Below are 23,205 nucleotides of genomic sequence, written 5' to 3' on the forward strand. Positions count from 1 at the left end.
ATGCACCAAACAGACGGGGGAGCACAATGTAAGAGTGAGGCACTATGCTCAGTGTGATCAGCAGAAATGACAGAACATCAGCTGCCTAGCAATTATCTAGTCAGTGCTTTGAAGGCCCCAAAGCAGAAGTGTATTTTAAGGAAGGATTTGAAGGATTACACCATAGGAGCTTTGTAGATTTTTATGGAGACCTACTCTAATGTGCAGGGGACAGTGTGGGAGAAAGAGCAAAGGCACTAGTGGGAAAATTTGATTAATGCATAACTAAGGCAGAGCAGAAGCAGAGGTCAACAGCTCAGTAGTGCGTAACAGTTGATAGGACTAAGCCATGAAGGGTCGTAAAAGTGAACCCAGGTAGTTTGTGTTTGATGTGGTGCAGGGAGATCAGTAGATGCAAATGGAGGAGTAATGTGGTTAGACCATGAAGACAAAGTTGCAAGCATTTGGTAACTGTACTGAGAATAAGCAGTGGCAATCTATGTCTACAGAAGCACATTTTGGCTGATCCAATGCCCATGGACGTTAACGGGAGTTTATCCCTGGTTAGATAAGCTCCTTGAAGAGAGATGGCTTCCACAGCCATCTAGGGGCAAAATCCTCATCCTTTGCACCACGCCTGAATAAACAGATATATGCACAGCAATCAAACCTAGGGGTTGCAGAGAAGGAATATATCCCCACCAGCTCTCCACCTAGACACAGAAATGCATGGAAAAGCCTTTAGAATTTAAAAGTTCTGAAATCAGGAGAGTTCCATAGAAATGTGATGAGGTTCTTTAGAAACTGCTTTGTTAACTTTATAAATTCCTTATCTTTTCTATTCATTATTTTAACCATCCCACAGAATTTTATATAGCAGGGATATTGCTGCTATGTAGAAGTCTCTATTGAATTCCATAGGATGGGCCAAAGAACCTATCAAAAAAATGTAACTGTCAATTACATTTTATAGGGTATTTCCATAAGGGGAGAAACCCGTCCATGGCCACTATGACAGTCAGTTATAGTAATATTTATGATCCACTCTGCACCTCTCCCTTGAGGATTTGTAGCCGCCAGTGAGTGATGGGATTTTTTTCCCTCTATCTTAGCCTATTTGTTGTGTTTAGTCATCAAATGTCCTCCTTTACATTAGTTTCTCTGTTGTCAAATCAGCCCTCCAAAGAGCAAGGAAACACCGAATTAGTAAAAAGGATTACAGTACCACTTCTTTTTTAAGCAACAATGGTTTTTTAAGCTAATTATGTCATTAATTTTCAGTAATTTTCCAGCAAGCCCCCAATTTTATTACCAGTCGATAGCTGCTGTCAGCAAACTGCAGCCTTTCTTTGCCCCAATTAAATTATGTTGAGGTTTTTTTTTCAAGTAGAGAACAGTAGTACTATGGTGTTGTAAACACCAGCTGAGACATTTATTGACTTAAAATAAAGAGTGCATAGAGTTTATTCCCAGGCCAAACACTGGGAGCATCTCTCTACTTCAGAAACATTATTTGGCCACCCTATAGTTTCCAAATGGAGAGCTCTGTGATGGTGCATTTTAAGTATACTTCCTGTCATTTATAACTCACAAACTCCCATTTCCACCCCAAGATATAAAATGTGTATTTTCCCACCAGCAAATAATTATTCAAAATGTAAAATATGTGGGTAGCAGGGAGATAACTCCAGCAACCTAAATGAATGTGGTCCAGTTAAAGATCTTAGCACCCTGATGTTGCTCTCACATCCCAGGTGATGCAGACTGAACTGAGTAGGCAGATGCAGGGAGGGGAGGAGAGTTTTTGCAGTGTGCTCCTCGCACTCCCAAGAACTGCACAGATGTTTCTGTGCTGCATTCAACTTCATTTGATTAGAGCTCTGCAAGAATTAGGGGCAGAATCAGGGGTGAGAGAGATACAGCTAGAGAGCAGTCATTCTCCATGGCATGTTCCCTTGTGACCAAGTGAGAGTTAATTATACTGGAAAGCAACATTACTCTATCTTGCTAGGTAACACGTCTATGCTGAGCTCATCTCTGTTGCTTCAGGATTGATTTGGGTTAACCATGTCGCCTAATTGATGTTAATCTTTGGTTCCCTTCTCTCTATTTCATTTTTATTGTTAGTGTGAAAGCGCTGGCAGAGAGAGGAGTCTTGCATTTATGTCCTAAAGACTGTAAGATTCCCATTCATTTAATCTCCTGTGGAACAGCCACTGCAAAACCAAAGCCACTCTCCACATTGGAAATCAATGGCAAAGCTCCATGTGACTTCAGTGGGACTTCATGATTTCACCCCCGTCTGTAGAAGGCGCTTGTCTCTGCAGAATGTGGAAGCCTGCACTCTGTTTAAGTCGCAGCTAAAGGCATTGTCTACAGTCTCCTGTCACCGTCAGGAAGTTTGCCTGACTTTCTGCCTATATTTTTCGCTTCTTTCTTTGATCATATTGCTTTGCAAGGCAAACCCTTTTGCTGCCTGCAAAAATCCCTCACCCTTCATACTGTTTACAACCATCAAATACTCCTGCACTTGAAGGACAACAAATAAGACAAAATGAAGACACTAAACTTGCCAGGGCCTGATCAAGGCATTCAGGAATCTCTATATACCATGGCACAGGGCCTCTAAAGACTCTGCCACCATCACCATGCAACTTGGTCCCACCCCCACATGGAGTGGTGACAGCAGGATCCCTCTCCCCTCCCACACACACACTGCCCTCCCCTGCCAAACAAGCAGGATTGCAGCCCCCCCATCTCCCTCCCAGAAGCAACAGCGGGGACCTCCCCCTCTCAGGACCTGCAGGGGTGGCCACGAGGCTCCTCGTTTTAGGCCCACTCAGGTAGAGGTAGTAACAGGGAAGCTCCCCATTATTTATTCTTGTAGCCAGGGTATATCTGGTTGGGTGGGCATTCCAGCCCTGCAGCACTCTTTTCCTCCTGCCACACAGTGATCGCAGGTATGTGGGGGGGAGGTGTTGATGGGAGCACCACAGCACAGTGGGACCTGGAGTTAACACCCTAGTGCAGAGGTTCCCAAATTGTGGGGTGCACAGAGGAATTTTGGGGGAGGGCATGGCCAGACCAGCCCTCACGGGGGGCAGGCAGAGAGCACCACCCAGCTCCACTCTGCCCCAAGCCCGGCTGTAGTCTCCACCCCTGGATCCCGGCTTAGCCATGGCCTCGGCACCTGCACCCGCCTCGGGCCCCAGTTGCAGCACCCAGCTGCGGTCTTGGTGGCCAGCCCCCGCTCGTGGCGCCCAGCTCCCCCACCTCAGCCCCTAGCTGCAACCTCGGCCCATGGCCCTGAACACAGCCCCCAGACTCGACTGTGGCCCTGCTCCCAGCCCCAGCTGGGGGAGAGTAGACAGAGGTAAGGAGGGATATGGGGTAAAAAGTTTAGGGACCACTGCCCTAGAGGGATGCATGGGGCAGTTTCCCCTCCCAGAGTTATTACTCTATTCTTTCTGTAGCCTCAGGCAACTGTCACTGCATTGGTTACACTCTGGTCACATTATCAAGCTTTTCTGTGATGGGCTAGAAACTTATTTAAAAAAAATAAAAGCTGTGATTCTGATGGAATCAATGACTCCAGAAGTTGGGGCCTTAGACAGGGACCACAAGGGCCTATGCCTTAACCCAGCCCTGGACCCCTGAACAAGCCTATTTCTTTGTCCCTAAATATTCTGCTAACATGTTTCATTTGTTCAGCTTGGTGCATGGGATAATGTAATTTGAAATTTTATATATATATATATATATATATATATATATATTTTTTTTTTTTTTTTTTTTTTTTTGCAGGCACAGAAATCAATCAAACTTGACATCCATGCTTCCAGAACATAATAGAATTGTTATCCAACACACTTTGAAAAGGTACAATTCTTTCTATATAGGTTCCCCCTCCTCCCACTTCCCCTCCCCCTCACAAGGCTGAATTGCATATAAAATATTTATAGTTACTCCTGTTGTTGTTGTAAAACTGCTCTCATTGCAGTTTTCCCCTGGAGTAAAATCTCATTGTAAAAGGATGCCTCTGTAATTCTGAAGTTTCTCGTAGTTTGTGATGCAAATCATCTTTTGCAGCTAGTGAAGACTATAAGAATGAAAGCTCAGGCTGGTTTTGAAGATCATTATTAATTTCAAGCAGAGTTGTTCTAAAGGAAATCAGCGGAAACAGACGTGGCTCTTTATTGGCTCCATAGAGTTGACATTGTTTCATTGTTTCTTGTGAGTGTTGGTGGTGTGGTTGTGCTTTATTTGCAGCTGCTGTCCATGGCTGCTTTTTTAAGTAGCATCTAGATTATGGTACATTTCTGTGCTTTTAGTTTGTGCATTGGTACTGGCTGGTTGCTTTCATTGCTCTTTTAATCACTGAAAAAAAATCACATAGGGATAAATCCTCAGACAGTAGGAAGAAGTTGGCTACATCAAGGACAGTGTGAAGTGAAAGAGGAATCCTGCCTTATATAGAGAGATTGCCACATGGTTACGCAGATAATTTTTACATGTACCCTCAATTCTGGTATTTCCTGATTTTTGAGAGCTTGAGACTTTACAACCTTAATGTTTTTTTAATTTAGGTTTCTTATTCAGAGGCCATTTCTTTTAATATAATTTTTGCATCTATTTTTAAAAAAGCAAACTGAAAACACCGAAATTCCATCTTTTGGCCTCATACTGACACCCATATGGGTCATAAGCAGGGTTAGCACCTTTAGGATCCACTGCCCAAACTTCTGCCACTTGAGCTAAGGCAGTAACTGATAGCAGAAGTAAGTTGTCATCTTCTGTGTTGACCAGCAGTAGAGGAGTATGAGACACACGTGTTGGCAGACACCTAAAGTGGAGCATCCACAGGGACATCACTCGGAAAAGAAACATTAAATATTTTATTATTACTTTTCCATATAAACAATTGCTGCAGTTGCCACAGGCCCTTATGTGATCACAAACAGTGTAGAAAATGTGCTGCATGATTGTGAAAGGGAATAGACGTGATCCAGGAAACTGTTTTTATTAAGATGTGGTGCACATTATGAAAGGTTGAGAACCACCTGGAAGAAAATTAGAATTGCAGGGAGAGTAAATGAGAGACTATCCCAAAGGCAAGCATGTTGAAATTTGATAAGAACTCCAACATGGGAATTTTCTTCTTAAACTGTTTATTGAATGAGACAAAAGGATTGATAACACATGGAAAATATAGGGGATACCAATGATAACAACATATGCATTTTGGTACAGCACAGTACACAGAAACATCTCTATACAGTGTCATCAAATTCCTCTCAGTACAATCCTCATGTGGAAATAAAGGTACTTAAGATAATAAAATCTTATGAAGGCAAGAAAGAACTTGAGTAGACATTTCTCACTCATGTTTATAGCTAGCATTTCTATTTATGAAGGCGGGGTATTCCAACCCACTAGTGACTTTTTTGGAACAGAATAAACAGACCTTGTGACATCCCCACAGCATGGCCACTTACTTATGGTGGTTCAACCTCCAAGCTATCTTTAAGGAGCCATTTCCCAATACTGTCAGGCACCCTGGTGTCCAGTGTACCAGATCAGTTTGTGTAAGAGACAGATGCAGTTCTAGGTTCTGATCCTGCAAGTCTCTCTGTCACGGTAGACCACTTTGCCTGCATTGGGTAGCTTGCAAGACTGGGGCCCTATGGGGTTTTATATAATGCTCACCAGAGTTCTGTGATGTTCACGAAAACCTATTTCAACTTCCTTTAGTCCAGTTTTTTTTTATATTACTTTGGTCTCTAATTCCCACAAAATACCCAGATTAAAAGATATTTGAGAAATCATATGGGTATAAACTATGGATACTAGTCTGTTAATTTAGGGACAGATTTAATACAGTCAAATAATAGTGTACTAAGAATAGTATTTTTGTAGAAGCCCATAGAAACTACTCTTCAGATCTACAGAAATTGCCAGAACCATCTTGCTCTTTGGTATTTTCACAATACTGTAAATCATGTAAAGAGAAACATTTCATTATGCAGCTACTGCTCAAGATGAAATATACTTTTTTAATCCCAATTCCAATACCAATTCAAATGTTAAGGCCAAATTCTGCCCCTCTGATAAATGGATGCAACTCCTATAGGCTTCAATTAGAGTTGCATCCATGTAGCTGAGAGGCAAAATATACTCCTTGAAAGGTTAATCACTCCAGTTTAAAGTTGCAAATGTTTTGAAGGGATTAAACTTTAAATAATATAGTCATTATGATCAAGACCTCTTGATCATGGTCAGCTATGGATATATGAGATAGTTGGGATTTAGGTAACAGGAATCACCCAGGTACAGAAAAGCAGAAATGAGGAGAGGCTGCAAGGACAGACACTCCCTCTCCAGAGATATCCAAACAGGACCAGAACTGAAGTCATTACCAACCAGAACAGAGATTGTCAATGCTATGTAATTAAAAAAAAAATACATTCAGAAGATTAAAATCCTCTTTGCAACCAACAGATATGGGATCACTGAATAAGGTACTTAATCAACTGATAAAAGTATTTTGGAGTTTCTTACTAATTCTTTTCAGAATAATTAGTAGGACAAATCACCATTCATATTGAATCTGAATTCCTTTTGTACTCTAATTTCTAAGAAAATAGAATAAATATTCCATTAATGTGAACGTGAAATTTGGGATTATTACAGCATTTCAATTCTATTATAACATCATTCAAATACCATTATAGTATGTGCCCATTCAAACACTAATCTGAATATTGTTTTTTCTTCTACCAAATATGTGCATAAACCCTGATCTACATCTCTTTTAAGTATCAAAAATTTCATTTTCATGTCTTTAAAGTTGGGAGAGAGGATGTATTGTTGGTTTGCAAATAACCTACTATGTCTATTTGTATAATAAAATTAATATCCTAAGACATCTTCATGGAAGGCAGAATAGAAACAACTAACAATATATGACAAAGTATGTACCAGATCAGGTTCTTAATACAAATTAAAGCAGATTATTGTCCATTATCACAAAGATCAGACATACTTCGACAAGCACTTTCCTTTTGGACATTCAGTGATCTCAGATGTCTGGCTCACCTAGACCATTCCTCAACATGTAAATACAGAATACTCACACAATTTGTATTTCTTGACTTTAAAACATATTTTATTTGATATGTATAGTATTTGTAATAGGATTTTTCACATTAACTTAGTTACTGACAAGAATAGCAATCTAGAAACTATGTTCACTGAACAGGTTGATTTTACTGCAGAAGAGGAAAGAATTTCCTTTTGAAATAAAGAATATAAGTGAAGGGACTAGAACAGATTTTTTTAAAAGCTTTCCATGTAAATGAGTACATCGTAACTTGCAGCATACCTCTAATTACAATTAAAAGCTGCAATGTGGACAAATACTCTACTAGAGTAGCAAAAATGCATATATAGTAGCTCTCTTGTGGAGTCTGCTAGCTGACATTCAAAAAGTCTGCAACCTTTGAGTCCAATCTCAGGCAAATGGACTATCAAGTATCAGCACCACATGCTTCCCTTCTTGGTGTCTTCTGAACTGGAATGAGTTGTGTAAAATGTTCATTCATCCTTCATCCCTTTCACCCTGGGAATCCACCAGATATGGAATGCCATTTATTCTCAATATATCTAAATACAGCAGGTAGTCCTGTAGACAAGTGGGCAGTGGCAACTTACGGATAAACTGGTCGGATCGTAGGTTTTCACTTTTTAAAATAGACCGGATCTTAAGACGACAAAGATGGGACAAGGAAGGAATAAAGCCTGTAAAATGAAAGAAACAAAAATCAAACTAAGGAAAAGAACTATGTGATTAAGCTATGTGCTTATACAGTAGAACCTCAGAGTTATGAACACAAGAGTTGCAAACTGACCAGTCAACCACACACCTCATTTGGAACCAGAAGTATACAATCAGGCAGCCGCAGAGAGAGAGAAATAAAAAGTAAATACAATACACTACTATGCTAAACATAAACTACTAAAAAAATAAAGGGAAAACAGCATTTTTCTTCTGCATAGTAGTGTTTCAAAGCTGTATTAAGTTAATGTTCAGTTGTAAACTTTTGAAAAAACCATAACGTTTTGTTCAGAGTTACGAACATTTCAGAGTTACGAACTACCTCCATTCCAGAGGTGTTGGTAACTCTGAGGTTCTACTGTATTTTTGCTTCTCTTAGACAGCTCTTCTCTGCTAAAAGAACATTATATAAACCCCCACACTTGCCAGATGATTAATCAGAATTCTAATTTATGAAGAAGCCTAGCAGCTTTAAAACCAGAATGTTACAATGTCTGTGTATCAGCTGGATAAAGACACCTTAACCTTGTTGATATATGAGTGTCTGTGGAAAAAAACCAGTTACTTACCTTCAGAACTGTTGTTCTTCAAGATGTGTTGCTCATATCCATTCCAATTAGGTGTGTGAACAGCACATGCACAGATGTTGGAAGGTTTTTCCCCTATTGGTACCTGTCAGATCAGTGCAGGTGCCCCCTGGAGTCATGCCTCCATGGCTCTGTATATAGGGCCCTGCTGACCCATTGCCTCCTCAGTTCCTTCTTGCCAGAATGCTCGACAGAGGAGGGGAAAGAAGGTGAGTCTTGGAATGGAAGTGAGCAACACATCTCAAAGAACAACAGTTATGAAAGTAAGTAATTGTTTTTTCTTCTTCGATGCTTGCTCATGTTGATTCCAATTGGTGACTCCCAAGCTGACCCAACGTGGGGGGGGTCAAAGCTCACAGAATCGTTGACTGAAGCACTGCTCCGCTGAACGCTGCAACATCTCTAGCCTGTTGGGTGATGGCATAATGCGCAGTGAACATGTGGATTGATGACCAAGTTGCGGCCCTGCAGATCTCCTGCGTAGGGACATGCGCCAGGAATGCTGCCGAGGAGGCCTGCGCCCTCGTGAAATGAGCTCATAGCTCCAGAGCTGGCACCTTAGCCAGATCATAGGAAGTTCTGATACAGGAGGTGATCCAAGAAGAGGAGATCCTTTGGGACGAGACAGGTAGGCCTTTCATCCTATCTCCCTCAACAATGAGCAGTTGGTTTGACCTATAGAAGGGCTTAATCCTCTCTATGTAAAGAGCCAGTGCTCTTCTAACATCTAGGGAGTGGAGGCTCTGCTCCCTACTATCGGTGTGCAGTTTAAGGAACAAGACTGACAGGAAGAAATCCTGACTCATATGAAACTGGGATACCACCTTAGGTAGGAAGGCCAGGTGTGGTCACAACTGCACCTTATCCTTGTGAGAGACCAGGTACGGGGGGGTCGGATGTCATAGCCTTCAGTTTAGAAACTCTTCTGGCTGAGTTGATTGCAACCACAAATGCTACCTTCCATGGAAGACACAGGAGCAAACAGGAAGCTAAGCGTTCGAAGGGGGGTCCCATAAGTTTAGTAAGGACCAAGTTAAGGTCCCAAGCAGATATTGGACAGCAAGCCTGTGGGTAGAGTCTATCCAGCCCCTTGAGGAAGAGGGTCACCAGTGGATCTGTGAACACTGACTGCCCCAAAGTGCCTGGGTGGAACGCAGATATTGCCGCCAGATGTACCTTAATAGACAATACCGCCAGCCCTAGTTGCTTTAAATGCAGCATATAGTCCAATATGAAGGGCAGCGATGTTTGCATTGGAGAAGTATCTTTCTGTGCCGCCCAGATGGGTGACGTATTTGGCCAAGTGGAAGAGATTCTCCAAGTAGAAGGCTTCCTGCTACCTGGAAGGGTTTCACTGACCGGGCCAAGCAAGCAGACTCCCTGGGGTTTAGCCCTGGAGCCTCCATGCCGTAAGGTAAAGGGACTCAATGTTGGGGTGCTGCAGGTGACCGTAATCCTGCGTGATGAGATCCAGCGCCAATGGCAGAGCTATGGGCATTACCATTGATAGCTCCTGCAGCGCTGTATACCAATGCTGCCGAGGCCAGGCTGGAACTATCAAGATGACCGATGCCTTTTCCCTTCTGATCTTGAATAGGACCTTGTGGACTAGTGGAAATGAGGGAAATGCGTACATTAGTTGGTGCTTGTAGGACGTGGAAGAATACTGTGACGTGAGGGTAGCATAAGTGGAATGGCTAGGCCTGAGTTAGCATAAGTAACAGTAGCTAGGCCCAAAGTGGCCTAACTATGAATCCGAGATAAAAGCAGAAGTGAGCTAACCGCAGAACCAGTTTGAATCAGCTAAAGAGCAGCTAAAGCAGTAAACAAGTAACCGCACTTTATAGTGGATTGGTCCCTAGCTAATTGCCAATAGGAAAGAAAATAACAAGTGTTAAGAACCAATCCCCAAGTGGATTGAGATGTAACCAATGAGCTTATTGCTAGAATTGGGGAAAGGAGTATATTGGGATCCCCAGGTGCCGACCTGCCACGAAGCTCTCCGTAGACGGATGGTGCTACGTGATGTAGGTTCGCTCCTGGGCAACTCGCTTAGTGGGAGGAAATGGGCTTCCCCTCCCTGATTGTGGTAAGCACCTGACTTGTACCTCTGATAGGTTGAGTGTTGTAACTTGTATCTCTGCTAGCTTGAGTGTTGTAACAATAAAACTAACTGCGTGGGCATTTCCTCATCTGACTGCTCTTTCTCGCCACCGAGATCTCAAACCACAAACCCTCCGTCTCAGCGGAGTACAGTGCTCCCAAGGACAGAGGAATGTGTCTGCAATCAAGCTTGGACTGTGGTTTTGGAAGGAGCAGAACTGCTGACACTTCCTATTGAGCCAGGTTGTGAACAGATCTGTTTGGAGAACTCCCAGTCTTTGGAAGATATTGTGTAGGACATCTGGATGGATGGACCATTCATGGCTGTGGAAGGATCTGCTGAGACGATCTGCTAGCATGGTTTGGACTCCCAGAAGGTAAGATGCCTCCAGAAGTTTAGAGTGGGCAATGCAGAAGTGCCATAGCTTGGAAGGCTTCTTGACACAGGAGAGAGGAGCATGCTCCCCCCATCTGTTTATATAAAACTTTGCTGTTACATTGTCTTTCATGTCCCTGCCCTCTCTGTGAGATCTAAAGGGTTGGCACGCTAGGCAAACTGCTCTTAGCTCCCTGATGATGTGGAGCGACAGTTCTGACTGAGACCAGAGACCTTGAGCCCAGAGGGACCCCAAGTGTGCTCCCCAACCTAACTCGAATGTGTCCATGACCAGAGACAGGGGTGGTTGGGGCCTGGAGAAGAGGACTCCTTCACAAACTAGCCATGCATCGAGCCACAACTGAAGGGAGTTGATGACCCAAGGTGGAAGTGAAACCATCCTGTCAAACTTGTCCCTGCTCGGACAGTAAACTGAAGCTAGCCAGACCTAGAGAGATCTGAGACGCAGCCTTGTGTGCTGCACCATGTATGTTCCTGGCACACACAGGGAGTAACAAAATTAATCAAGAGGATGAAAGGCCAACAATAGAAACACTAATTTGCTGTGTGGAGAAAAGAGTCAATATTGATGACAAAAGTAATCGGTTAATGATAATATGATTTGGTCATCTTTTATTATTGTTCAGGTTATTACTTGTCAGCTTTTCTTTTAATGAACCAAGACTCACAATTGCATTTTTGTACAGCACACTATGAGTTGTGTTAACCTGCTATGTTAGTTAATATGTTTTATTGTGAAATTAGAAATTATAAGCCATCTCTGTGGGAAATTCTCTCTCATATATATTCATATGCATCATATTGTATCTATATATATATATCTATAGTATCTCTGTCTTTTGTCTCATCAAATTCCAACCCAAGGGTCAAGTGGTGTAATAACACATAGAAAATATTGTAATATGTTGTTACTATTCAATACAGATGCTGGAATGCAGGTTTAAGGCTTCATATAATACATTAAGTTTTTGTTGTACCTAAAACGTTGCTATAAGATCTTATTAATTAAGAATGACCTATCTGCTAAAAGGTGAATAAGCAGCAGTGTCTCCATACAGGCATACTCCCTCATATTAAGAAGTGTCATAGCCCGGTACACGCTTAATTTTTATTTCAAACAGACACAAGAAGAGAACAAAAATATGTCTGATTAAATAAGAGGAAGACGGAAAAGGCAGTGAGACTTAACTGTGCTGAGTCTTCCATAAACTAATTCTCTCCTTTCACCTCCTTCTCTCTCCATCCCCTTTTTCTTTTATAGAAAAATCTCTGTTTTAAACTCACATTTCTCACTAACAATCTCTTGGTCACAGTCTTATTAAAAATGCTTTACTTTTATGAACACTTAAGGGGCTGGTTCTCATTTTCACCAAGGCGTCTTTACCGCCACTCTGGCAGTACAAAGTGGTGTAGTCATCCGCAGTAATTCTGCCACTACAGTAATTTTGCCAAAATCAAGGTTTAAACCAGATCTGCAGTATTTAGGCCAAGCCATTTTTGAGTTATGAGCAAATATTAAATACATAAATTAGAAACACACTCATAAAGTGAGATTGTATCCTTTTTTTGGACTCTCAAATATCTCAGGTTTGCCTCAGATGCTCTAGAAAATGTTTGCCCTGGCACAACAAACCTCAAAAATTGTAGGTAAATTGATAAGGTTGGGTACAATGAGAAGAAGGGCCAAACTTGGTTTAAAATAAGTGGCTTGGTTAAACCTTAAATACCAAGACACTTCTGCTTTTCCTGAATGGCATTAGAACTTGCTTAAAGAACAAAGAACACAGTCTGAATAGAAGTTAAGGGAGATTTAAGAGCATGAAAAGAATCAGCATGCCAGATATTTTGCCAAGAGTGCTCAGTGCCGGAAAAGAAGAGGAGAAGCAATGGAGTTAGTGAAAGGCATCAGAATTCAATGTTAGGAAAAGGGAGTCCGGATCAAGGGAATATGATAGGAGTTTAAATGAGAAGAGGGGAAAAAATAAGAAAAAAGGAATCAAGATTAAAATAGGACATCTTCCATCTATTAAGTAGCTGATAGAGAGGGGATAAGAGAGGGGGAGAGAAGAGTAAAAGTTAATTAAATTAACAAATATCCAAGTGCAGACATTATGTTATACTAGGCGATCCATACAAAATACAGGAGAAAAACAATTTCTGATCAAAGTTTATCTTAACCTTTTCATTATTAAAAGATGATATTTTGTTCTTCTGTTTGCCTATTTAGCTACTAATGATCACATAGTGTATCTTCACTCTCCTTCCCTAGCAATGGGTGGTGTGTGGCTATGTGGTTTCCATAAGTAATTGGCTGACCTTTATCTCAAGAGCAGGAGCGTGACAGAGCAACAACAACTTTCATAAAATACAAGAGTTCAGGTTTATCTGTGCTCTAACTGGAAAAAACAAAATTGTATCTATCTACCCTACTCCTGGGCTACTATCACCTCAGAGTCCCTTCCCTCTCAGGCTAAAACAAATCTGTTGCCTCCTCCAGGGTTTAAAGTGGAATCGTCTGCCTTCAAGTCGCCTGCCTTCCTTTTTGCCAAGAAAATATAATAAAGTGCAGTAACACAAACAGTTAGAATAATGTCTTAACTTTAATGTTGTTTTCTCTCTGTCCCCTGCCATTTCTATTCTCTCGGGCTAAGAGGAGTTGGGTACATTTTTCAAGCCTTGTTGATGGTGACAATCCTCTTTGGCCTTTTCCACAAAATGAGTGGAGGAAGTTCTCTTCCTCTCCTCATCCCCTGCTTATTTGGACACGGGAAGCTATGTGTTCTCTTCCTCCTCCAGGGAAGATGGATGACAAGTTCATACATATCCTCCAGACCCCCAGGCTACGTACTCAGGTGGCTAACACAAGCCACCCACCTGTACCACCATGGCCACACAGCTATTTTAGCACATTACTTCAAGTAGAGCTAGCATGTGTCTGTCTACCCACACTGGGAAGCATGCTCCCAGTTGCTGTGTAGACATACCCTCAAAAGAGAGTGGACATCAGTTCTGCTCTCCAGGAGAAGAGAGGGTCAGTCAGGAAACAAGAGACCACAGATGAACAGCTGCTGCAGGTCACCCAACAGCACTACCATTGTTCAGTGTCATATTTCACCTGATCTCCAAGGGAGTAGGCCAGCCCCATAGCGCAGTTTACAGCATTGGTGAGAAATGTTGGTATGGCAACAACTGTCAAAATGCAAGTCCTGGATTATGTATTATTTATCAATGCACACAAAAACTGTACCAAAGGTCTGACATAAAAATAAACAAAAGCAAAGAAATTCAGAGTTAGGCTCTTGTTTCTTAGATAGTGAAGCAGATATCACAAAGAAACCAGAAGATCTTAGCAAAACAGAAGAGTATGCTGTGAGTTAAAAATGAAGTGACAACCTTAACAATTTATTCCCCCTTCAAGAATGCCCTTTACAGATCTATACTTTTCTGATGTGTAAACCCACCCATCAGGCGAGGAACAGTTTAGCAGACCAGTGACCACTGGAATCATACTAGTTCCTCCAAACAATTTGAGCAAGACTATTTAGCAATTGAGACCATTTAAAGGGGTGCCACCACACCAACTGCTCTCATTTCACCCATATTTACAAGGAATCTTGGGTTTGTTCAATTACTTTTTAAATGGATTAGTCTGTATATACAGACTTGTTATGATCTAGCTGGTTTTCCTTAGGGTCAGATACGAGACCTAGTTACAGCTTCAATGGCATGCTTAAATAGTGTGTCTCGGACCAAGATTTGTAAAACTATCACCTGAATTACCAGCCAGGCATTATTCTCTTAAAATGCTCCCTTCAGAGGGTAGTTCTGCAATCATTATTTAAATTAGGCCTCCTCTGCCCTCCTTCTTGGGTGATTAATATTGAGTTTTGGTTTGGGTTTTTTGGGGGGAGGGTTGGGATTTTTTTAATCCCATGATTGAGGATCTGCATAAACAATTAGCAAAGGAGAAGGAAAGGTTATTTTAGGGGTAAACTGCTCTTCAGGTTCATTGCTTCTGCAGATCCATCTACTTCACCCACTTATTTTTTTTTAATATAGTAGAACCAGCTGTGGATGGATGCACGGCAAGGGTCCTTTTATAGCCTCTCTGTTTGAATCTGAAAAGGGGCATTTGCAGTGCTGCGAGCTCTACAACTTTATCGCAAGTTTCAGAATATTTGGTGTTTATCTTAAAGCCCCAGCTCCTGAACCAATATGATTACATGAGAACCTCAACTAACTTTTTAAAAAAATAAAGTTTCTAACCCTCACAGTTGTGGAGAAAACCTTGAAAACGTGAACCCTAAAGATTCAAAACAAATAAAATGACCACCAAATTTATTATTTTAATCTCATGAGTTTTCAGCCAAACTCATGATTCGGGGAGGGGAGGGAGGTGTCAAACTTATGATTTTGAATGCCTAGTGACGGCAATACTACACTTGTGTTGCCCCAATGAGCACTGCTCTTTTAGATGTTTCTAAGCTCACAACACAAGGTGTCTGTAAGCCAAGAATGTTGATTTGCAAGTAGTTATATACTGTATTTTATTTATTTATATACATACACACAGTATAAATAAATACAGTTACTGGTAATTAATATCTATTTTCTTTGCATAGTATATTAAAGTCCTTAATTTTATTTGGTATTTGAGTTCACTTTCTTTCTTTTTTCGGAAAAGATATGCCATTTTGATGTAAAAATGCCTCAAAGATGGTGTTACAATTGCAAGGATCCAATTTCAATATGATCATTTTGGTTCTACTGTTGAGACTAATGCATTTGCCGTACCTTTTGGTTCTATGATTCTTAACCTGACACACTAACAGCTGAGGAGCAATCTCACAGTAACTAAGGGACTGTTTATTCTATAGAAGAATATACTTTGTAATGTGTCACTGAATACGTTGACCATTAAATAATATGCATGTACTGTAACGCAAAATTCTTAAAACTTTTTAATACTAAAACATGGTCTACACTGACAATGTAGGTCGATGGAACGTGGCTTCCGTCGACCACATAAAGTATGTGTCTCCACTGACATGTCAGTTCCGCCGACCTAAATCACGGTAAAATTCGACTTAATAAAACCACCTCTGCAAGTGGTGTAGCACTGAAGTCAAATTTTATAGATTGAATGCGCATCAGTGTAGGCAGAGCACAACGTAAATCAACATGGTGGGGAAACTGTATCAGTGGGGGATGGGTAGGGAATGCAAAGTGAAAGCACATCACAGGTAAGTGACACACATTACTGTTGTGTCTCATTGCAAAAGCGGTTTTTCAATGCTTCCCTGTGGCGCAGCACTCTGCCATTAGCTCTCAGCATTGCAGTGGCATCTGGCTGCTCAAAATTGGCAGCCAGCCTATCTGCCTCCACAACCCAACCCAATGGGAACTTCTCCCTCTTTGTCTGACAGACATTATGGAGCACACAGCAGACAGAGATAACTGTTGGGATGTTTCTTTCACTGAGGTCTAACTTAGTGAGCAAACTGTGCAAGCGCACCTTTAAACGTCCAAATGCACATTCCACAACCATTCTGCACTTGCTGAGCCTATTACTGAAATGCTCCTGGCTGTCCAGGTGCCAGGTGTAAGGCTTCATTAGCCTAGGGAGCAAGGGGTAGACAGGATCCCCCAAGACCACTATTGGCATTTCAACATTGCTAATACTTATTATCTTGGTCAGGGAAGAAAATGCCTGCTTGCGTCTTTTTTTAACAGATCTGAGTTCCTAAAGAAGCGTGCGGCATGCACCTTTCCAGACCACCCCACGCTGATGTCGCTGAAGCATCCCCTGTGATCCACAAGGGCCTGCAACATCATTGAGAAGTATCCCTTTTGATTTATGTGGCAAGGTGGTCCAGGGCAAAGATAGGGATGTGCGTGCCATCTATGACCCCCACAGTTAGGGAACCCCATTGCAGAAAAGTCTTCCACTATGTCCTCCACATTTCCCAAAGTCACTATCCTTCTTAGCAGAACTCCATTAATGGCCCAGCACGCTTGTATCGGAGCTGCTCCCACGGTGGATTTACCGACTCCAAATTGATTCCCAACTGACCGGTAGCAGTCTGGCATTGCTAGCTTCCACAGAGAGATGGCCATTCCCGTCTCCACTGTCAGAGCAGCTCTCAAGCGAGTACTCATTCATTTCAGGGCTGGGGAGAACCCTCCACAAAGTTCCAAGAAAGTGGCCTTTTGCATATGAAAAAGTTCTGCAGCTACTGCTCATCATCCCACACCTTCATAACGATGCGATCCCACTAGTCACTGCTTGTTTCCTGGGACCAGTAGCAGTGCTCTACTGATTGCAGATGGTGCATGACAGCCTGCAGCAACAGGAATTGTTTCGTTCTATGGCTTGTAGCAAGGCAGCCTCTGTAACATTGCAATTTTCAGCACTGTGGATCCTGGCTCGCCCCTGAAAATACTGCAGAATAAGTTGTGAGGTGTTTGTGATGCTCACAATAATAGGTAGAGCTGAGCAGGCTCCATTCCTTTCAGGTAATGGTGTACGCGCAGCAGAGAATGAAGGGTTTGAAAAAATTGGTGCTAAAAGGTGATCATCTGTTTGTTTGGACAGGGACAAGAAGGGAGGGCAAGAGGAAGGATGTTGCATCATGGGAGGATGAAAGCTTTCCTCAAACACCCCTGCGGGTAGTTGCACAGTGGGATAGCTATCTATGGTGTACTGCTTTGATTGATGACGTAAGCACGGATGCTGGGGGACACAATCACCCTAATACAATGAGCCTGGTGTGATCATGCTCATTCGAATTCTGCAGCTCGGCGGGTGAAGGTCGAATTAAATTAAATCCACTTCACTCCACAGTGTAGACATATCCTAAATAATTACTAGAGACATGCAATTGTCTCCTTTCTTTGTGAACAACAGTATTAATTCTGCAACTGGCAAACACAAGGTCCTATGATCTCTGAGTGAAATGCAGAATTCTTAGCAGAAATATAGGACAATAGTACATCTTTCAATGGGACACAATTAAATGATAGACTGAGGATTTTAGCACATAAGAAAAATCTTTGGGATGCATCTCCATTGAGCAAGATCATCCATAGCACTTTAATACTTAGGATCATGGTTTTTAACCCAAGAGACAAGAGTTTTCCCAATATAAACTCCAAATCCAGTCTATCAATAGTAATGTACTATGGAGTAGTTATCTCTATTCCTTTCATTCCCAAACACTTCATTTACTCATATATTCAACTAAGTATATAATACTGAATAGCTGTGCAATGTGATTTTTGCCTTGAGTGCTTTCAATCTCATTTATTTCAGTCATGATGTTTATATGTTCCACAATATATATATAGGTTGTAAAATGCCATTTTTACTTTGGTATGAATCACACTTGTATTTCTTGGAAAATGCTACTGGTGCCATTTTATACTTAATACCATACATACACATTGAAGACTGCCTCACAAATATATACAAAAATAGGCCTTTTAACTACAAAAGGGAAAAAAACTTGATAGTTACATTGAAATTTTTCATGATCTTCCACCAACTTAAAGAACAGCAGAGTTCAAAAGCCACATTGAATATAAAGAGACATGTTCCATTTCATTTGACTTTAAAACATCACCCCTTTTCCTAAAAAAGCCTCAAATAAAAAATAAGATGATGAACTTCTTGTTGCAGGGTAGTTTAATAGCTGCAAGAAATCAATATTCTTTTAAGGTAAAACTTTCTTAAAATGTAGCACCTTTCAAGTTAAATGTTCCACTTTTTACATGAGTTATGTCATCTTTTACCCTCATACCACACTGAACCAACTTTGCTGCTATTTATTTATTATGCCACCCTCTTCTACCCTCATACCAGTATGAGCCAATTTTGCAGCTGTTTACAAAGTGTTCTGTACCAACAAACAGTCCCATCCGAAACACAGCACAGAATATAAAATGTAGCAACACAGTGTTTTTTAAAAGGGATTATAGTCCCGTTTTAGCCCTCACGTTGAAGGGACCAAAACACAGGAAGTAGTGCAGATTCTATACGAAATGGATTATGTTGTGAAAAACAGGGTTACTTACCAGTAACTGTTGTTCTTCAAGATGTGTTGCTCATATCCATTCCAATATAGGTGAGTGCACACCACCATGCACGGTTACCCGGAACTTTTTTCCCCTTAGCAGACCCTGTAGGGTCGGCTCTGGTGCCCCCTGGAGTGCCATGCGCATGCCGCGGTATATGAGGCACCGCCAAACCTATGGCCCCTCAGTCCCTTCTTTCTGCCAACTCCGACAGTGGGGACGGAGGATGGGTGTGGAATGGATATGAGCAACACATCTCGAAGAACAACAGTTACTGGTAAGTAACCCTGTTTTCTACTTCAAGTGATTGCTCATATCCACTCCAATATAGGTGACTAAAAAGCAAAACCTTGGAGGTGGGTAGGAGTTACTGGTGAGCTGCCCTCAGCATGGCTCTGCCGAATCCCGCGTCCTCCCTCGCCTGCTACACAATGGCGTAGTGGGATGTGAAGGTGTGCACCGATGACCAGGTGGCAGCTTTGCAGATGTCCTGCAGGGGCACCCTCTCCAGGAAGGCCGCAGATAAGGCCTGAGCTCTGGTTGAGTGCGCTGTGACGACTCCTGGGAGTGGCACATTCGCCTGCTCGTAGCAGCATTTGATGCAGGAGATGATCCATGCGGAGATGCGCTGGGTGGAGACAGGTGATCCTTTCATCTGGTCCGCCACTGCGATGAAGAGCTGCATTGACTTCCAGAACGACTTTGTCCTGTTGATGTAGTAGGCCAGTGCTCGTCTCACGTCCAGCGAGTGCCATCTCTGCTCCTCCTCCGAACCATGTGGTTTGGGAAAAAACACGGGGAGCAAGATACCTTGGTTATAATGAAACTGGAAGACCACCTTGGGCAGGAAGGCTGGGTGGGGACTCAGCCGCACCTTATCCTTATAAAATACGGTGTAGGGGCTCCAAGGTCAAAGCTCTAATCTCAGAGACCCTTCTAACCGAGGTAATGGCCACCAGAAAGGCTATCTTCCATGAGAGGACGAGCAGAGGGCATGTAGCCATGGGCTCAAACGGGGGCCCCGGAAGCCTGGAGGGGACCAGGTTTAGATCCCAGGGGGGCACCGGGTCACAGATCTGCGGATAGAGTCTCTCCACCCCCTTGAGGAACCTGACCGACATGGGGTGGGAGAAAAGGGATCTCCCCTATAGCGGCTGGTGGAAAGCCGAAATGGCCGCCAGGTGAACCTTCAACGAGGCCAGCGCCAGACCCTGGAGTTTTAGCTGGAGCAGGTACTCCAGGATCGCCTGGATCAGAGAGAGGCTTGGCGAGATACTCTGGGATGCTGCCCAGCAGGTAAACCGCCTCCACTTTGCCCGGTACATGACCTGTATTGAAGGTATTCTGCTGCCCAGCAGAATTTGTTGGACCTGCGCCGAGCAGGCTCTCTGCCCTTCCATCAGCCACAGAGCCTCCAGGCTGTGAGGTGTAGGGAGTCCAGGTCCGGGTGGAGCAAGCGACCATGGTCCTGGGAAAGCAGGTCGTGTCATCTTGGGAGCTCCACTGATGGGGCGACTGACAGGTCCATCAGCATGGAGAACCAATGCTGTCTCGGCCACGCCAGGACGATGAGTATCATGTCCACCCTGTCCCTCTTGATTTTCAAGAGGATCTTGGGCAGGAGCAGAATGGGGGGGAATGCGTACATGAGGGTCCCCTTCCACTCGATGAGGAACGCATCGGATACAGAGCCCAGCTCGCGACCCCAGAGCGAGCAAAAACTCGGGCACTTCTTGTTCCAGGAAGACGCAAACAGGTCCAGTTGGGGAACACCCCACTTGTGGAAGATGGAAGTCACTACCTCCGGGTGAAACGACCAGTCGTGGCAGGGTAAGAACGACCTGCTAAGGCGGTCCGCCTCATTGTTCCTCACCCTGGGGAGGTGAGAGGCAGACAAGTGAAAGTCGTGCCTCACTGCAAAGTCTCACAGGCAAATGGCTTCCTGGCAGAGGGCTGAGGAGCACCCTCTTCTCCCCCCCTCCCCCCCACCGGCCTATTGATATAGAATATGGCTGCGGTATTGTCCGTCAGGACCTGCACCACCCTGCCCATCAGGAACCTGAGGAAGACCTTGCACGCCAGTCTGACTGCCCCACGTTCTTTTACATTGATGTGGAGGAGCCTCTCCTCCTCCGACTAGAGCCCCTGGGTGCCCAGGTTGGCTCTGATGTGGGCTCCCCACCCCACATCCGAGGCATCTGAGATCAGGGTGACTGATGGGGTCAGATCCCTGAAGAGGACGCCCCCCCCCCAACACTGCCCCAGGGGTCCTCCACCAATTTAGAGAGGCTAGGAATGATGGGGGGGACCGTGATCACCCTGTTCAAGGGGTGTCTGCTCAGCATGTACGCCAAGGCCAGCGATGCCTGGAGCGGCCTGAGCTTGAGGCGAGCTAGCCGCACTATGTATGTGCAGGCCGCCATGTGCCCTAACAGCTGCAGGCAGTGCCTAGCTGTCATCATGGGGCAGCTGTGCAGTAGGGTGATAATCGCAGCCATAGCCTCGAACCAAAGTTCCGGGAGGAAGGCTCTAGCCTGGGAAGCGTCCAGAGTGGCCCCTATGAAGTCTATGTGCTGCACCGGGGTTAGAGTAGATTTCTGCTCGTTGATGAGCAGGCCCAACCTGCTGCATGTGGCACAGGTAAGGGACACACTTTCCTGTACCTGGGACCTGGACCTGCCCCTGATTAACCAGTCATCCAGGTAAGGGACATCTGTACCCCCCTGCGTCGCAGGTGGGCAGCCACTACCGCCATGCACTTGGTGAATACCCTGGGGGCGGACGAAAGGCCAAAGGGCAGGGCCGTAAACTGATAATGGGAATCAGCCACCATAAACCGAAGGAAACATCTGTGGCTGGGAAGGATAGATACATGGAAGTATGCATCCTTCAGGTCGAGGGCGGCGTACCAATCTCTTGGATCCAAAGCAGGGATAATGGAGGTTAGGGAGACCATGTGGAACCTGATCTGCTTGATGAATTTGTTTAGGTGGTGCAGGTCTAATATGGGCCTCAGGCCCCCCTTTGCCTTGGAGATGAGGAAGCATCTGGATTAGAATCCTCTCCGTATTTCATTCCGGGGAACCGCTTCCACCACCCCCAGGTTGAGGAGGGTGATTACCTCCTGAAAGAGGAGTTGCTCGTGAGAGGGGTCTCTGAAGAGGGACGGGGAGGAGGTTGTTTGCGGGGCAGGATGTTAGCTGCAAGGCGTATCCTCGGAGGACTATTCCAAGGACCCAGCGATCTGAAGTAATGCTTGCCCATTGATCGTAAAAGGGCTTTAGTCTGTCCAGAAAAGGACGGGATGGATCCAGGGAGATGGTAGGGGTGCCACCCTCGGTTGCACCATTAAAATTGCCCTTTTTTGTTGCCTGATCCTTTGGGGGGCTCTTGTTGGGAGGCTGAGGACAAGCCCAGGGGCTGGTTACGCCGTCCAAACCCCCTGTTCCTGTCTCTGCCCTTCCTAGGCTGAAAAGCCCTAGGCGGCGGCCTAGGTTGTTGCTGAGGCTGTGGCCGCGACTGACGCCTCGAGGCTTGAGGAGTATAAAGGCCCAAGGAACGCAGCGTGGCCCGCGAATCCTTAAGGCCATGCAGCTTCTCGTCAGTCTTGTCTGAAAACAGGCCCAACCCATCAAAGGGGAGGTCCTGTATCGACTGCTGCACTTCCTGTGAGAGCCCCGATGACTGCAGCCACGAACATCGTCTCATGGCGATGGCAGAGGCCATGGCACTGTTCGCCGTATCTGCAGCATCACTGGCAGTTTGAATTGCCGCCCCTGTCACCGTGATCCCCTCCTCCAGGACCGTGGCGAAGTCCACTGCCTGCTCCTGGGGCAATGGCTCAGCAAACCATCTGAGGGAGTCCCAGAGGTTGAAGTTATATCTGCCCAATAGGCCCTGGTGGTTTGCAATCCGAAATTGTAAGGCCCCAGGAGAGTAAACGTTTCTCCCAAACAAGTCCATTTTCTTGTTCTCCTTGTTCTTGGGAGTGGAACTTGGGTACCCCTGCCTGTCCCTCTGATTGGCCGCCTCCACCACTAGGGTTCCCGGGGCCGGCTGAGTAAATAGGATCTCGAACCCTTCAGCTGGGACATAATATTTCTTTTCGGCGCCCTTGGATGTAGGGGCGACCGAGGCAGGGATTTGCCACAGGGCCGTAGCCAGCTTAAGGACCCTCTCGTGGATCGGCAGGGCCATCCTTGATGGGTCCTCTGTTCCCAGAACACCAAAAA

The 23,205-nt window shown here is 44.2% G+C and overlaps 1 protein-coding gene across 2 annotated transcripts in view; it reads right to left on the reverse strand.

The window, feature by feature from the left end:
* Window positions 1-5,123: 5,123 nt before the first annotated feature.
* The window catches only part of ASB3 (ankyrin repeat and SOCS box containing 3), a 115,519-nt gene continuing 97,437 nt past the window's right edge, over window positions 5,124-23,205 (reverse strand). For both annotated transcript variants that reach the window (XM_067565136.1, XM_067565137.1), the window contains one exon: window positions 5,124-7,776. In XM_067565136.1, the coding sequence (XP_067421237.1) occupies window positions 7,577-7,776 (200 nt within the window). In that variant the 3' untranslated portion in view covers window positions 5,124-7,576. The remainder of the gene's footprint in view (window positions 7,777-23,205) is intronic.

The sequence above is a fragment of the Emydura macquarii genome, unplaced genomic scaffold, assembly GCF_026122565.2.
Source record: "Emydura macquarii macquarii isolate MOO-44397 ecotype Brisbane River unplaced genomic scaffold, CSIRO-AGI_Emac_v2 contig_2676, whole genome shotgun sequence".
Classification (NCBI taxonomy): domain Eukaryota; kingdom Metazoa; phylum Chordata; order Testudines; family Chelidae; genus Emydura; species Emydura macquarii.